Source organism: Corvus moneduloides, chromosome 1 (assembly GCF_009650955.1).
Source record: "Corvus moneduloides isolate bCorMon1 chromosome 1, bCorMon1.pri, whole genome shotgun sequence".
In the NCBI taxonomy this organism is placed as follows: Eukaryota; Metazoa; Chordata; class Aves; order Passeriformes; family Corvidae; genus Corvus; species Corvus moneduloides.
In genome coordinates, this window is record NC_045476.1 from 25933440 (window position 1) to 25949097 (window position 15658).

General features: G+C 43.3%; 1 protein-coding gene across 1 annotated transcript in view; it reads left to right on the top strand.

Moving 5' to 3' along the window:
• Positions 1 to 4142: 4142 nt before the first annotated feature.
• The window catches only part of RAMP3 (receptor activity modifying protein 3), a 41149-nt gene continuing 29633 nt past the window's right edge, over positions 4143 to 15658 (top strand). The window contains exon 1 of the mRNA XM_032102753.1: positions 4143 to 4319. Within this exon, the coding sequence (XP_031958644.1) occupies positions 4268 to 4319 (52 nt within the window). The 5' untranslated portion in view covers positions 4143 to 4267. The remainder of the gene's footprint in view (positions 4320 to 15658) is intronic.

Consider the following 15658-nt stretch of genomic DNA (forward strand, 5'->3'; position numbering starts at 1 on the left):
GCCTCAAGAACATAACTGGCAGTGAAGTGTTTAAAACCTTTTAAATTAGTTTTGGCTTTATTTAGTCTAGAAGGAATAGAGCATTGTGTGCCTTTTGCTAATGTTCACATTTACATTAAAAATGAAGGCATGATTTGTTTCCCATCCCTGGGCCAAATTACGAAGATTTTCTGTTCTAACAAAGCTTCTGGCTGGTGTTGAAAAAGAAGAACAGCTGTGCACAACAGGAAGAGAAGATTACGATGTGCATGATGTACAGTCACCAGTGGTCTTGGGATACTCCTTTTGGTAAAAGAACAACACATAGGAATGAGCAAGACATCCCAGTTCCTACAGATTTGCACTTGGGTCCTTTGATGGGAGCATTTTGCACTGCTGGCTGTAAAACAAGGGGCAGGTGCCTTGGTGGAGGACCCTTGAATAGGGAGCTTCCCTCCAGAGAGAGGGAAGAGGCATTTGCCATCATTCAATAAAATCTGTCTGCTTTCCCTTGACCTGCATCATAACACTTGTGGAATTTTAAATTTTTATTTGGTAGGTATTGATGTTGATCGTGAAGGGTACAGAAGTAGTTTGTGTGGGTTTTTTTTTATCAAGACAATTTACTGTACTAGAAACTAGTATGGAAACAAAGTAATTGAATATTCCACTTCCTTCAAACAAAGCCCACATGCTGTGCTGTGGAAAGGCTGTCATGTCATAGCCAGGTATGTAAAATAAGAGGTGCTTAGAGGTCTTAGAGGTGCTAAATACTCACAGCTCAGCACTTCTGAAATAGAGTGTAGTCTGGAACATGTGAACACTGCCTAGATGCTTTGCTCTGAACATGGAAACCCTGCTGAAATCACATAGCACATCCACACACAGCTTAAAATTTAAGCTTTAGAAGGCTGGCAAGATACTTGTGTGCTTCTCTATTCCATGACTGCTCTTATGTACAAAAGTCTAAGATCTTTACATACAAAAATGTTCTTTTTTCCCCTCCTTCAGTTCAAGTAATGTAGACATAAAGAGTTTCAGCTCATCAGATTTGACTGATGTAAACTCAATTTGGGTATTATGTGCAGCCAATATACCACAGTGGGGCCTTTGAGTTGCCGAAAAAGCTGTTTTTTAACTGGGGGGACTGGTTTAGCATGTTTTTACGTTTCCTATATTGATGGTAAAAAGACAGGAATTATTTTAATAATGTGCAGATCCTTTTTTTTTTTTTTTAATTTCTGGAGCAGGAAAGGCATGCTTCTAGGAGCACTAAATAGGAAGGATGACCTACTTTAGTTTAAAACCACGGGTGAACTGAACCTACTTTTTCAAACCTCAGTCCAGCAAGCAATCCCATTAAAACGTGGTCTTGAAATCTTAATGTTTCTTTTATACAGAATTGCTGTGCTAGGAAAAGGTGAAGAAAGCTTTTCATCTGACACTGAGCAAAGTCTTTCTATACAGGCAAGCAGCCTCTTTCTCTGGGCCAGTTCTTGAGGTGACAATGAAAGGCAGTGTTGCTTTCTGTAGTGTAATGTCTTCAGCTTTTTATTAATTTATTTTATTGTTTTTCAGTTTCTGTTGAATCAGTTAAACTCTGGAGCAGGAAAGTTCATTACTTTATCTTGCACCATTCTGAACACTCTAGTGCTGGCAATAATATCTGTCATGGGCAACTTGACTTCTTCCATCTCTTCCCACCATGGACTCCTCAGGAACTTTCCATACTGAAACAACTACCTACATGTCTGTCGCTGTATTTTCTTTTACTCAGTATCTTGTTAGCAGACTTAAGCATTTCAGAACAATACCTGAAGTAACATGATTACAGCACTGTCTTCAGGGTACCCAAGACAGGGTTAGTGTGAGGTTGTATGTCCTGAAATTACAACAGACTGTGGTTCTGAGATCACTCCTGGTGTGTGTTGTCAGGGATGGGATTCAGAGCTTTGAACAGCAAAGGACATTTCTGGTATTTCTTATTCAAAGGTGAATTGGATTTCTACTGCTGGTGTAGGTACATAATGCTACTGAGGCAGATTTGCAGAACAAAAAAGTTTTTTTGCAGTCATTCGGGAGTGAATCTATTTGCATTACTGCAATAGAGGGGGGTGGGGAGTGGGCAATCTTACTGAAAAACTGCAAAGAGCCTAAGTTTTTTGAACCCTCTTGCTGATCGTTCTAACGCTGTCACAGTTTTGTTCAAATGTGAATCAGACTTACTCATTTTAAACCACATTGCTGAAGATATCACCTAGCATAGCTGGCTTGTGATCCAGTGCAACAGGCTGAATTAGTGCATTCACCTATAAATTCTGCCTATTTGTCCTACCTCAGAAATACTGTTTGCACCTTCAAACTATGTCCTGCAAGCACAAAATGGGAAGTGCTTGCTGAATCTTGAGAGTTGGAAGAAGTAACACTCACTTTGCCAGTTTCTCATCTGAAACAGGCAAAGAAAACAAATACAATTGAAGTAAAAAAACCTGTCAGCATTATCTCCATATGTGTTACAAAAAATATTTCCTTTATACTGTATAATAGACTGTAATTTTTAGAACATTTTAAACATATAATATTCCATATAAGGCATAATGCTTAACCTCCTGGAGATCCGTCTAAATTTTTGAAAATACTAACTGTATTTTCAGATTTGCAAGAAATGGAATTTGTGATGGAAATGAAGATCTTACTGTTAGAAAGGATGCTATAGATGGTATAACAAGTCTGTGGTGTATGTGCCTTCACGCTTGTCACTTCGCTGCAGTTCCTTCTGGCAGGGGCAGCTTGCAAACACTCCTTACAAAGCAGAAACGACAGCCCCTCTGCTGAAGGATGATCTCCCTGAGCTATGGTTTATTTATGGTTTATGGTATTTTACAAGCTTTGCTTCCAGATAAGTGGAAAAAGTGGCACACAAGTGATAGGAGGTTCATTCTAACTGACACAAATGTCTGCAGAGCTGTTTCACCATTGGATTCCCGGCCTTCTCTGTGGTTTCCAAAGTTTTCCATTTCCTTCAGCCCAGATAACAACATAAATCAGACAAAGGTTGTGTAGTGGAACAATGGTTACAAAGGCACATGCAATGCATAATTCTGCTACTGTGTTGGGGTCCCACTCTCCAAAAGTGTTTGGAAGCACTGTGCTATGCAAACATACAAAGTCAACGTGAACAACCTGACTGATACATAAAAGTACCCTTTGTTCTTGTGTGTGGCTTGAAAATCTCTTTTGAAATTTGAAATTTTATGGTACATTTGACCTTTAACAATGGTAGTGATTTAATTTTCTACTAAAAGGCAGTTATTGAGGTGGAGTGTCCAGGTACCTAGAACAACACTCTGGGTCTTTGTTACTGAGCAATACAATTATTTTTAGGTAAGAAAAGCTGCCTTAAGCAACTTCCCAGTCTGGTGTTTCTTGATGGAGAGGCCGATTTCCTAGAGAGAAATCTCCAGGAACACAGCCTTTAAATATTGATGAAAATCAGGAGCTGTACCATCTCTGAAAAGAGACAGGCAAAGATGAAATGGCAACATAAAAATACACTTAGCATCTTAGAACTTCAAGCTGTTCTGGGTCTATGTGGGGTCAGGCCAGCTCGCTGCCCATGTTCAGTAAATATTGAGCACTCAATCATGTTGGTGCCATGCAAGGGCTGCAGGTGGGCTAACGCAGGTGGGCTAACACAGGTGGCCTTCCAGCTCCTCATGCCTTCACCCCCACGGCCAGGATGTTGTGATAGGAGGGGAGAAGCTGCTCTGGCTCCCAGGGCAAGGGGTGAAGAGTCCCTGAATCCCTCTGACACTTAAGACCAGAGCCTTCCCCGTACGGGGTAGGTGCCTTCCCCCTAAAGACGGATGGGTTGAGAGCGGCATCCTTACTGCCGTAGCTTTCGGAGGAGCGGGCAGCACGGCTCCGCTCGTGTGGCTGCACACAGAGCACACTCACACGTGCCTGCCCCTGCCCCTGCCCCTGCCCCTGCCCCTGCCCCTGCCCCTGCCCCTGCCCTGCCCTGCCCTGCCCCGCCCCGCCCGGCCCGGCCCGGCCCGGCCCGGCCGCCGGGTCCGCCCTGCCGGCGCTGGGAGCACCCGGGGGCGGGGGAGCGGCTCCCCGGCGGGCCCGCCCCCGCTGCCGCCGCCGCTCGGGGCCGGACGCCGAGGCATGAAGAGGAGCGTCCCCGGCGGGCGGGCTGAGGCGGGTTCGGGCCCTGTGCGGCTGCGGATCGGCTGCCCCATGCGGGCTCCGTCCCCCGCGGCCGCTCGCCGCCGCCCGCGCCGGGATGGAGGCGCAGGGCAGCCGCCGGCGGCAGCTCCCCGTCCTGCTGCTCTGGGGTAAGTGGCTGGCGGGGTGGCCGCTCCCGCCCCGGGACTGCTGCACCGGGACCGGCTGAGCATCCTCGCGTGTGCGCGGCCCCCGAGGGCACTGCTTTCTGCTGGGGCGTGGGGTTGAAGTTCGGGAAAGGTGGCAGCACCCCCACTTTGGGCTAGATCGTCCCTTTGGGAGGGGGTCTCCGGGCGTCCCTTGCCGGCGGGTCGGGACGCAGCGGGGATCGCTTTCCCTCCGGGGCTCTCCATCCCGAGCAGAGCGGCGGCTTCGCAGCGAGAGCGTTTCGGCAGCGCTGGGCGGGCGGCGGGGCCGGGCACAGCGTCAGGACCGCTGGTCCCCTCCAGCATCGCGCCGACGGCAGCCACCCATCGCCGAGGGGAGTCCCCGAACAGGGCACGCAGGCCCCAGGAAAAACGATCTCAAACTTCTAGCGTTAGTCAGGCTTTCCGTCTGGGATCCTATATGGATTCTGGGGAGGTGTGTTTGGCTGTTGGGGAAGGTTTTTTCCTGCAGACTGAAGGGCTGATTCCTGTTAGAGTAGTTGCGTTCCAAGCACGTAGTTATCAAGCACAGGTATCCTTCAGCTCTTTTCCTTATGAGTGCCTCAGCTGCTAGAAAAACTATTTTATTGTTCCTTGTTAGGTAGATAGTTTTAGGGCTCTCAGATTTAATGTGTTGCAGTCATCAAAAGTTGCCAGAAGTCTGTTCCAATCTTCTTCACTCAACAGTAAACTAAGAGATGCAATTGATTCCCTGTGAGTCACACTTTAAGGGACAAAAAATCAGGCCTGGTACCATTAGAAGATGTATCTGAGGACTTCAGAACTTTGTTTTCTATTTTACACCCCTTCCAAAGTACAAAGCTGGTAAACATTGCACATCTTTCTATGAAAAGACCTGCAAACAAATGGGCAGTTGTATCGACTGTGTTCAAGTGTTCAGTAGCATTGTCCTTACCTGATCTGTCAAAAGAAGGACATGTCACATGCACAAGTTTCTGATTCTCTGTGGCTTGAGGAATGCTAAAATCTTACCTTAGTTGCTCAGATTTCTGTTACTTCTCAGCTGAAAAGGGATAAAAAAAATGGCCAATACTTGTCTTGACACGTGAAAGATTTATGCAGTCTTGAAGTTAGGGAACTAGGCAATAATCTTTTTGTATGGGGAGACAGACGTCTTGATGTTACTGTGATTTTTGCAAAGCAAAATTGACCACTGGAGATTTATTTTCAGAGATTGAGTAGAGGGAAGGTCAGTGTCCCTGTGGCTCAGGGAGCTACAGAAAGGCATTTTTCACCAGAGAGGCACAGATAAATCAATTGTGCTAGACATTTTTAACTGTGCTAGTTCCATTCTTAATAGAATAACACACACACAAAAGATTTTAAGGATATCTCTTAACTGATAATGCATTACTTTTGCTTGGAATTGGAAAGGGTAGATATAATTAACAACTAATGAAATGAGACTGATTTCCTAGTAGGAAAACCCTAAGGTTCTATGATGTGAAATCAGGTTTTTAAATGAGAAAAGCCTAAAGTGGTAGAAAACTAAATTTCTTCTTGAAGAATACAAACACAGTTTTAAAACCAGTTATTTTGGAAAGATTTTTACTTTAATTGAGTGGCTTCTTTTGATTAACAAGAGACCTGTCTTAAGCTATGACCTCTATCATTTATGCTGAAACTCTTGCCACAGTTCCTCAGTGTTAGCTCACTAAAGGCAGTGGGAAGCCCATCTGGGTGGGGTCTGTACTCCTGTAACCTCAGACCACTACTTTCTGTATCTTTCTGCCTAGGACTCTTGACACATTATTTCTTTGCATAACTACCTGCTGTGTTGTCTATCCTTAGTGAGCATGGCAAAAAAAGGCAGTGCGCTCACTCAGTGATTGTAGGAGAAGTTGCATTTGCTGGGTGTGGAGGGGAAAGAATGCATCAGCTGAGGTATGTACACAGGCACGTCATCAGTTCTGCTTTCTCTGTGAAGTGCTGATAACATCCAGAATGGGGCAGAGCTGGAAACACCAGCTGTCAGGTGAAATCCTCTGCTTTGCTTAGTATTCTAAGATACTTAGAAGACAGCTACTAACTGTGGAGTCTAAGCACCTAAGAAATAATCTAAGAAATAATGATGTATTTACCATCATGCCAAATTCTCTTATTCTACTTCTATGTATGGAAACTGAGGAAAGAAGAAACTTAAGGGCTTCTAACAGACAAAGTGGGTTTTTTACACAGGTCATTGTTTTGGTATCTCTGCCCAAACACTTCTTCTTCATTCTTTATGTAACACCTGAATTTCAGTGGTACTACTTGTATTTGAGTTACAAAATGCTACGAGAGTAAAGCTGGATATTTTTTAAAATTCTAGAGTAACCTTTCTCAGTATATTAATATAAACCTATATCAAGACAGCTGGTATGGTTCTTATCTAGCACAGTTCTTGTATGGAGATTTCAAAGATTGTCTGTAGGTTTTTCCATTTCATAATCCTGTTTTCACAGGGGGTAGCCAAGCTTAGCATTTTGGTCAGAGGTGAGTGACTGGACAGTTGGAAACAAAGCCTGGCCCCAATTACATTTTTACTTTCTGTTTTAAAGACTATACCTCATCTGCAAACAATAATGAAAATGCTGTGTATAAAAGTCCAAATTCTGTAAGGTCCTGAGCTCCCCTTATGTGGAACATGGCATCTGTAACTCCTGGAGTGTTTGGATTCCAATGATGAAAAAAAAAAAAACCAACAGGAAACAATTTTAGTGGGTTAAAGTTTGAAAATCAAATCAAGGGATTTGTTTTCCATTATTTTCTTATGAATATCATGCTTTTCTGCAGCAGCAAAGGGTGGAACAAAGAAAGGGAATACCGTTGTAGGAGTTCTGAATTTAATAGACGAGTGTGTGTGTGTAAAACAAATAAACCTTTGCAAAGCAGAACATCTTATTTTGAGATAGACCACAGAGTTCTAACAAAAACACTTCTCTACCAAAATGATGTTTCATTTTCTAAAGACATGATTTTTCACACTAGGCAAGCAGGAAGACAGGCAGCAAACCCCACCAACGTCCATCCTGAAAGCAAAGCATCTGGTGTAAAATGCAGCCTGTGTTCCAGTTTGCTGTTGGATCCAGGCATTCTTCTTACCACCCGTCACCGTGTTTGTGTCTCCTGATTCTTTTATTCAGGAAGGTGTTGCTTCTTTCCTAAGTCTGCACATGCAGCAGGGGACAGGTTCATACCAGTGCCCTTGAGTGGATGAATGGTAGGATTGTCCATGTGGTGGCAAGTGGACTGCAGGTGGTAGCACAGAGCATTGAATGCCGTCTCAGCTGGCTTGGTCCCAGGCCCCAGGAGGAATGGCACTCCATTTTTGAAGGTAACTCCAGGCTGAAAGTATGGAGAAGAAAAAGGGCTTTTAAAAACTGATTTACAACAATGAGATCTAATCCTGGAAACCACTTAGCTAGTAAACTCTTTCTCCTAAATTGGTAAGATCTCACTATCTACATCCTTGTTAAGGTTTGAAATGTCTTTGGTGCCTCAGGGCTTTGCCTGTAGGTTTGTTTTTGTCTATGAAGGAAATCACCAGAGGCTATGAAGTGGAGATAGAGTTCTACACTGAGACAGACAGGTATTGCTATAGGTGCAGGTACACACAAACGACACAATTTTAAGGAAAGGGTCTTGAGCATGAGCTCAAGGGGAGCTATGGGAGGTTTTGTCAGTTGAGTTGTGTTTAAACATTGCACCACCAGTAGTTTTCGTACAGTTTGTGTTTCAGTTTCTCCCACCTGTCTGCTGGTAACTGAGATGATTCATGGCCTGAATTGCAGACAAATGAATCAATTTTCAGTTTGCCTTACCAAGGAAAAAAATGCAGTGAGTAGTCCCTTACAAAACACCATTTGCTACCATCTGTGTCTTGGCTATTGAAATTAGTACTTGAGAGACGCATGAAGAAAGCAAACTGTGCTCTCATTCAGGGCTCAGAGAGAGATTAATTTTCATAAGCATGATGAAACCTGTTCTAATTCACACCCTTTTAGTTTAGTGAAAGCTGTCACATGAACCATTTTATTTCAGAATAGAATTGTAAAAATGTTTTATGAAAACAGCCTGCCTTTTCTAAAATAAGAATCTCTTCACAGCCAGGCTTGCATTGAGATAAACTGGAAAATATAAACAGAAAATATTGACATTATTTTAATGTGAATATATATGTAGAGCAACCTGAAAGCTGCTTGAAAGAGTCTTGGGTCTTCTGTGGAAATGTGCAAGTATGAGGAAAGAAAGGAGTAGAAAGTGGAATAGGAGGAAGGTGCCCTTTCAGAAGTTTTAGGCTTAATCTCCCTTCATGTGTTGGCTTCCTTGAAACCAGTCTGAAAAGAGGAGACAGCTTTTTTCCTTGCTAAAAACCTAGAAAGAAAATGCAGTGGCACTGTTATAAATGATCCAAAGGGTACAGTGGATCCCTTGTTGTCTTCAGAGCAGCTTAACATGATCTACCATATTGTCATGGACAAGGGGCATATCTCTATAACAGTCCATGGCCTCAGTTTATCTCCAGGAATACAGAATTTTGCCTGTACGGAGACAGATTGATGGCCTTCTGCAGATGGGATGTCACTTGCTCCCCCATGCTCTGAGCCAGGGGGACTCTCACCTGAAGAGGAAGATGTGGTGGGCGCTGCTGGGGCCCTAGCAGAGCACCAGGCTGATGAAAGCACGTCTTGTTTGCATCTAACCAGATTAAGCTGGGTAAGCAAAGGATTCTACAGAAGCACTGGGCCCTACAATAAAGCATCTGTCTTAAGATTTTCACACTCTAATAAATGTGACTAATTTGCCCTTATTTTGTAGAGCATTATCTGTGGGCAGTGTCAGAATTAACACTGTAGTGTAATTAACATTGGCCAGTAATGACTGTCACTTCTTGTGTGAAACCACTTTGTTTCCAAATGTCACAAGTGATAGATTTCTTTTGCATCCTTTTGTGTCCGGAGAGATTGATGCTAGAGACTCTGATTTTTATAAAATATTATTGCATTGTTGTTGTCTCAAAATACATAGTTTGAGATTTGACAGGGGTGTGGCCTTTGTTCTGGGTGGCCCTCCTGCCTTTAGCAGAAAGGGGAAGAGATTTCACAGCTATAGGATGTTGTGAAGAGATATTGGAAAAGTAAATGGAACCTTGTAGGAGTAATTCAAGTGGTCATCCATAGGACACAAAGCTCAGCTTTCTTCTGAGACTTCAGCACTTGGACTTAAGCTTTGATCTGTAATCTTCTCTCTTGCTCACGCTCTGTGACTGGAGAGTGTCCTCAGGGCTGTTCTCCTGATGTGGCACCGTGACCGTCACGCGAGTGCTTGCAGTTAGTGTTGTCTGAAGAGCCGTGGCTGTCTCCAGGATACCCAGACACACGTTCTGTAGCTTTGGAGTGGAGGTGGCCCTTTGCTCGAAGGTGATCTCAGCCTTCGCATCAGGGTTTTGCTGTCTGGTAGCCACATGGGCCTGTGGAAGAGGTTTTCTCTTCATGCTTTTTTTTGGCAAATGGCTGCAAGTGTAGTGCTGTCTTTCCACATCTCTGGAGTTCATGAGCTGTTCCAGCTTTACTCCTCAAGGATCTCCATGTACCAAGAATATTGTTCAGTTTAATATTAGAAGAGGTTTCTTTAAATGTATTTAGCAATGTGTATTGTAAACGTACAATGATAGAGCATTAAGTTTCTGTTTCCAAGAGAAATAGGAAAAATAAATTTGTTTTGGCTTTCAGTGAAGAAATGCTCAAAGCCTTTATTTCCATGGAGTCATCACTTGTCATTCAGTATGTGTGAAATCTCCTCTATTCCTATTTTATTTTTAGAAAAGCAGATCAATATTTAGTTTTTTATGAGCTAAATCCATATTTCAAGCTAACTCAAAGTCAGAACTTAGTGTATCATGTTAAAAAATAATGTAAATCTCTTCTTTTTGACCAGTGGACCTAGACTAGATTTGCATTCAGGAATGGTAGCCTTTGCCATTAGTAAATGTCGCTGTTCAACATACTTCCAAGGCTATGTTTGGGGTGGAAATTTTTTACTATGAAACACTTAGTGATGCACAATGAAGTAGATAATGTTGCTGGAATAAGCATCAGTCCAGTTTCGATTTAACTGGCTCCAGTGTAAACCAGAAATAGCAAAGAAGTCAGAGCATCGCAAAATAAAGGTCAAAAGAAAATTAAGCTCCTCAAAATACTTGTTTTCTTTCTGTATTTTAAGATTTTTGGAAAGAAATGTTAGTGCTCTTTACTTGGATTTAAATGTTTTTGAAATAGGGACAGGAATCTCTCTCTGTGTAGTAATGTGACATTTTAGACTTCCTATTTTCTGTAAGTTTAAGTACGTTCTAACTCCTCTTTGTCTTACCTTTCTGATGGAGCAGTACAGAACAGGTGGAATGTTCACTGCAGCACCATAAAGATGCTTGATGCTATACAGCTCATGCTGTTCCATGGCAAATATGCCTGTGCAATATTTAGGTTTTCTTTTCCTCCCAGCTACTTCATACTTTATCATGCAGTGATTTAGAAAAAAAATAACTTGTTGAAGAAATAAAAAGTGTTGGTAGGAACAATGTGAAATGAACACCTCTTGTAGGAAATCAGGCTCTTTATAACTGTCCTGGGTTGCAGTGTATTCCATTACCATCCTCATGAGGTGTTGAAATCAGGTGGGGCAGTGTTTCCTTGCCTCCTCCCCCCAGACTATCTTTCTGTTAATGGCCCATCAATGCCATGCCACATGACTCAGAGATAACTCCCTCCGGACTATCTTCTGTTAATGAGCCTAATCAACACTTGGCCTCATGACTCATTATCCCATTGTGAGATGCTCCACCCAGAGGGAGGAACCAAGCATCCCATCGTGGACATAATCTGAGACTGAACACCAGAGACAACCCTTTCCATTGGATTTCCAGAGGGCAGGAATTACACAGCCACCACTGGACCTTCTGAGGAGGAGCAGACCCTTTTTTCTACAGGATCACTGCTTCAGAGGACTGCAGCCACCATTTTACCAGACTGCTACCACCACCCTGCCTAACAGGGACTCAGGTTGTATCTTGACTCTGTCAGTTTGAACCAGTGTTTTCTTTTAGTTTTTTTCTTTTCTTTTTTTTTAACTTCCCCATTAAATTGTTATTCTGACTTGGTGCCTCCCACTGGTTTGTTTTCAAACTAGTACAATAACTTAATGAGTAAAAGTATTGTTGACACATTTGCAAAACTAGAGGGAGGGGAGTACTCATTCTTACCTACTCCCCTTTCTACTTATTTCTTGCATGACTCCAAAATCCTTAGGAGGATTTCAGGCTTTAGGTGAAAAAGTTTGCCTGCCATATGGGAGCAAAGCCACAGAAAATATCAGGCTAAGAACATCTCTGAGGCTGTGAAAGCAGGCCGATTTAGGTAAACTGTTTTGCAGGCTCCACTGATGGTGTTGGAACTAAACAAACACTGCTGTTCTATAGATGAATAGAGAATAACCAATCTTGTTCAGTTGAATCTACTGCTGGCCAAGGCTGAGCCCATCAGTGGCAGTGGGAGCATTTCTGGGATTACATAGTTATGATGGGGAAAAAAGCTGCTGCAGAACAGCAGCTGTACGAGAGGAGTGAGAACATGTGAGGGAAGCAACTCTGGTGAGTGCAGAAGGAGGGGGAGGAGGTGCTCCAGGAGCAGATCTCCATAGCTGAGATTCCCTGCAGCGTGTGGTGAAGACCAGGGTGAGGCAGCTGTGCCCCTGCAGCCATGGAGGACCATTTGGGAGCAGAGATCCACCTACAGCCCCTGGAGGGCCCCACACCCAAACACATGGATGCCCAAAGGAGGCTGTGACCCTGTGGGAAGTTTGCAGGCTCCTTGCAAGACCTGAGGCCAGGTGGAAGGGCCCAGGCTGGAGCAGTTCACGAAGAACTGCAGCCTATGGGGACGAGTCATGTTTGAGAAGTTTGTGGAGGGCTGTCCCCTGTGGAAGGGATACAGCACTGAACAGGGGAAGAGTGTGAGTAGTCCTCCTGAGGAGGGACGAGTGACACAGACAATGTGTGATGAACTGACTGCAGCCCCATTCCCCATCCCCCTGCACTGCTCTGTTGTAACCGCTGGACTCTGCTTAGCAGGCTGCAGCTCCCTGAGAGCACAGTGAGGGTTTCCTAGGGCCATGCGATCAGTCGCATCCCGGAGTCCATTTTGGACAGCCCGTCGATCTGGCTCCGGCAGCTAGCAGTGGTGATGCAGTGGTGATGAAGAAGGTAGAGAAGGGTCTCCCATGGGGGCGGTAAGATGGCTTTATTCACATCTTGTCCCAGCGCCCTTGGAGGCAGAGAGAGAGACCTCATGGTCTGGGCGTGGGGTGGTTTTGTGAGGGGCCCAGGGGCGGTCCCTGGGTGGGGTTGGGGTACAGGAGCCAATAGGGAGAAACTGAGGGAGTGGCCAGGGCTAGGGAGGGAACGGGGGAACATGGCATCACAGAATCAGGGGGTTAATGGGCTACCACACTGCTCCAGGAGGAGGAGGTAGAGAAATTAGAAGTGAAATTAATCTTGGGAAGAAGAGAGAGGTAGGAGGAAGGTATTTTAGGAATTGGTTTTATTTCTCATTACCCTACTCTGATTTTAATTGGCAATAAATTAAATTAATTTTACCAAGTTGAGTCTGTTTTGCCCATGATAGTAGCTGTTAAGTGATTTATCCCTGCCCATGAGCTTTTCATTATATTTTCCTTCCCCCTGTCCAACTGAGGAAGGCTGTGATTGAGTGGCTTGATGGGCACCTGGTGGGATGATTTACTAGATCATTCTAGGTTGGCCTAAGTAATTTCCTATGCCAGAATCTGTTGCTTTGCCGTTTCCTATACACCTGTATATGCCCAGGAAAAATTATGGTGTGCAGGGATCATGCTGCCATGCAAGGATCTGTTTTCAGTGTTTATTCCTTGGAACAAGGGTGCTGTTGTGAAAAGCCACTCACACCTACTATGAGCAGGGACATATATAGCAGTATAAATAGACATGTGAAGCTCTGAAATTTTGTTAAGTGTTTTATTGTTCTTGTGAGTTCTTCTTGGCAATGTGTCATTTAAAATATTCTGTGATCATGTAGGTGAGTATCCAGGGCTCTGGAACCCTGGTAGTCGAGCTGGGCTACTGGAGAAAAACAACCCACATTTGAATGGTCAGGCCAACTTAATATTTCATGGTAGGCATAGAATTGAAAGAAAACGTGACTTCACTGGAATCATGTTGATGTAATGCCTCAACGTGGTGTGTAACAGCATTAGGAATCTGCAAGAGGAGTACATGCAGCATCAAGAAAAGGTGGATGTGCAGGGTGGGGATTTTTGTTGTCTGGTCAGAAAAGGGGAAAAAATATTTTTCCAGGGCCTTCTATGATGGTAGTATCTTGATTTAAATGTCCTGCCTGTCAAGGGAAGAAGGAACTTTAAATGTCTTCAAGTATCCCATGGTTTTAAACACTTCCTCAGGAGGGAGTGTGCAGTGACCCTTGTCTGTGAAATCTTCATGGGTCATTTCCCCTTCCCAAAGTTATTGAAAAAAAAAAAAAAAGAAAAAAAAGATTGCTTGACTTGTCTTTCAGACTGCTTCACAGGAGCAAACTGGACCCTCTGCTGGCCTTGGGGGACTGGTGCTTTACACTCTTTCACAGGTGGTTAGGTATGGAATAAAGTCTGTGTTGTGCTGACTTTTTTCCTTATTATAGAGAAACCTTATGTCACGTCACATTTTCTTGTATGTTTTCCTGCCTTTTCGACTAATGACAGGCAGCTGGGTTGCAATAATAAGCAGCTGTTAGATCAAATATGTGCTTCCAGGTGATCAGGTGGTACAGTGGCAAGCTGAGATCCTGGATGCAGATGGCCAGCTTCAGGGGCTGCCACAGTTCTTACATGGTCTCGGGTGTGTGTGTCTCTCAACAGTAATTGCAAGCTATCTCACTGTTGAGGTCAATGAATCAGAATTATGCTCTCATTAGTTGATGTACCTTTCCCATAAATTGCACAGCTGACACATTTCACAATTATCTCTTGGTCAGGGAGATGTTCTTCAGTTGCTTTGGTAACATTTTCTGAGAGGAGATAGTGAAATAGGTAGTGGCACCCGACTGCTACTGGCTCACAGTTAAGACTGATGCTGGTTCCTGCTTAAAACCTTAGGCAGATTTTTTCCTAGTTCTGTCATTATTTCCATAGTTCCTGTAAAATAGAGACCTCAGTAGCAGTACCTCACAAGTCTGTAGTGAACCTGAAGAAGTAGAGATGTTTAGGGGGTGAAAAAAAGGTCTGTCACTTCAATTTGCTAGAAGTGTACTTATCTGTAGTCATAAATCATGAAGAGCTGTGGTCTGGTGTTGTTCTGGATGTTAAACATGTATGTGGCAACTGTATGGTGAGACTCAGATGACCAGGTCTTGCAGGCAGAAGTTACATGAAAACAAGGAGCACAAAACCTTTGGCAGGCCCATAGATACATGGAGAATAACAGTCTTTGCCTTATGTCCTAGATAACACACACAGAAGTTAATTCGGTGAATTTGCATTTGTTAGGAAAGTTGTGCTTGCCTCTGCTAACTGTAGGGACCTCCTGATGTGTATAAGCCTCTAGAACTCTCTTCCTTTCACCTTATGTCATAGAACCATAGAATAACCTTAGAGTGGAACAATCACTCCCCTGGACCAGCTGGTGATGCTGTGCTTGTTGCTAAATGTCATCTTTAAACAGTTTCTAATGCCAGAGATTTCTTCCTAGTCTAGAAGCAAATGTACTCCTCTTACTCTTCCTCAGTTTTACTTTCTGAAAGGATCACATTTGTGTATACCACTTTTGTAAATGTGTGAAGAGAGTTTACTTCAAGCAGGTGATTCTGCTGTTGGAATATTTAGTTTATTCATTGTCTGAAAGTCAGTAGCTATATAAAAAAAGTATTTTATATTTCAGTTACACACTGCTTCATCAAAAATGTAATGGAACAGAAAAGGCTTGAAGAAAACATTGTTGAATTTCAAGCTGAGCCATGCAACTTCCAGTACAATACAGATCTTAGTGTACAGCTAAGAAATCCCCTCACAAGTCAGTTGTTGAACTGGTATGGTTTATTTAATTATTTATTTGATAAATAAATAATTATGAATAGAGAAATAAATATTTTATTAAAAATACTGGTTATATATTTATTTAAATAAAACACGCCGGTTTCAAAGTAGTAGAAAAGCCATCCAGCACTTCTGGAAGTAGACAGACTGTTCAGAAATTGTGGAGCATTATTAATATGCTGCCA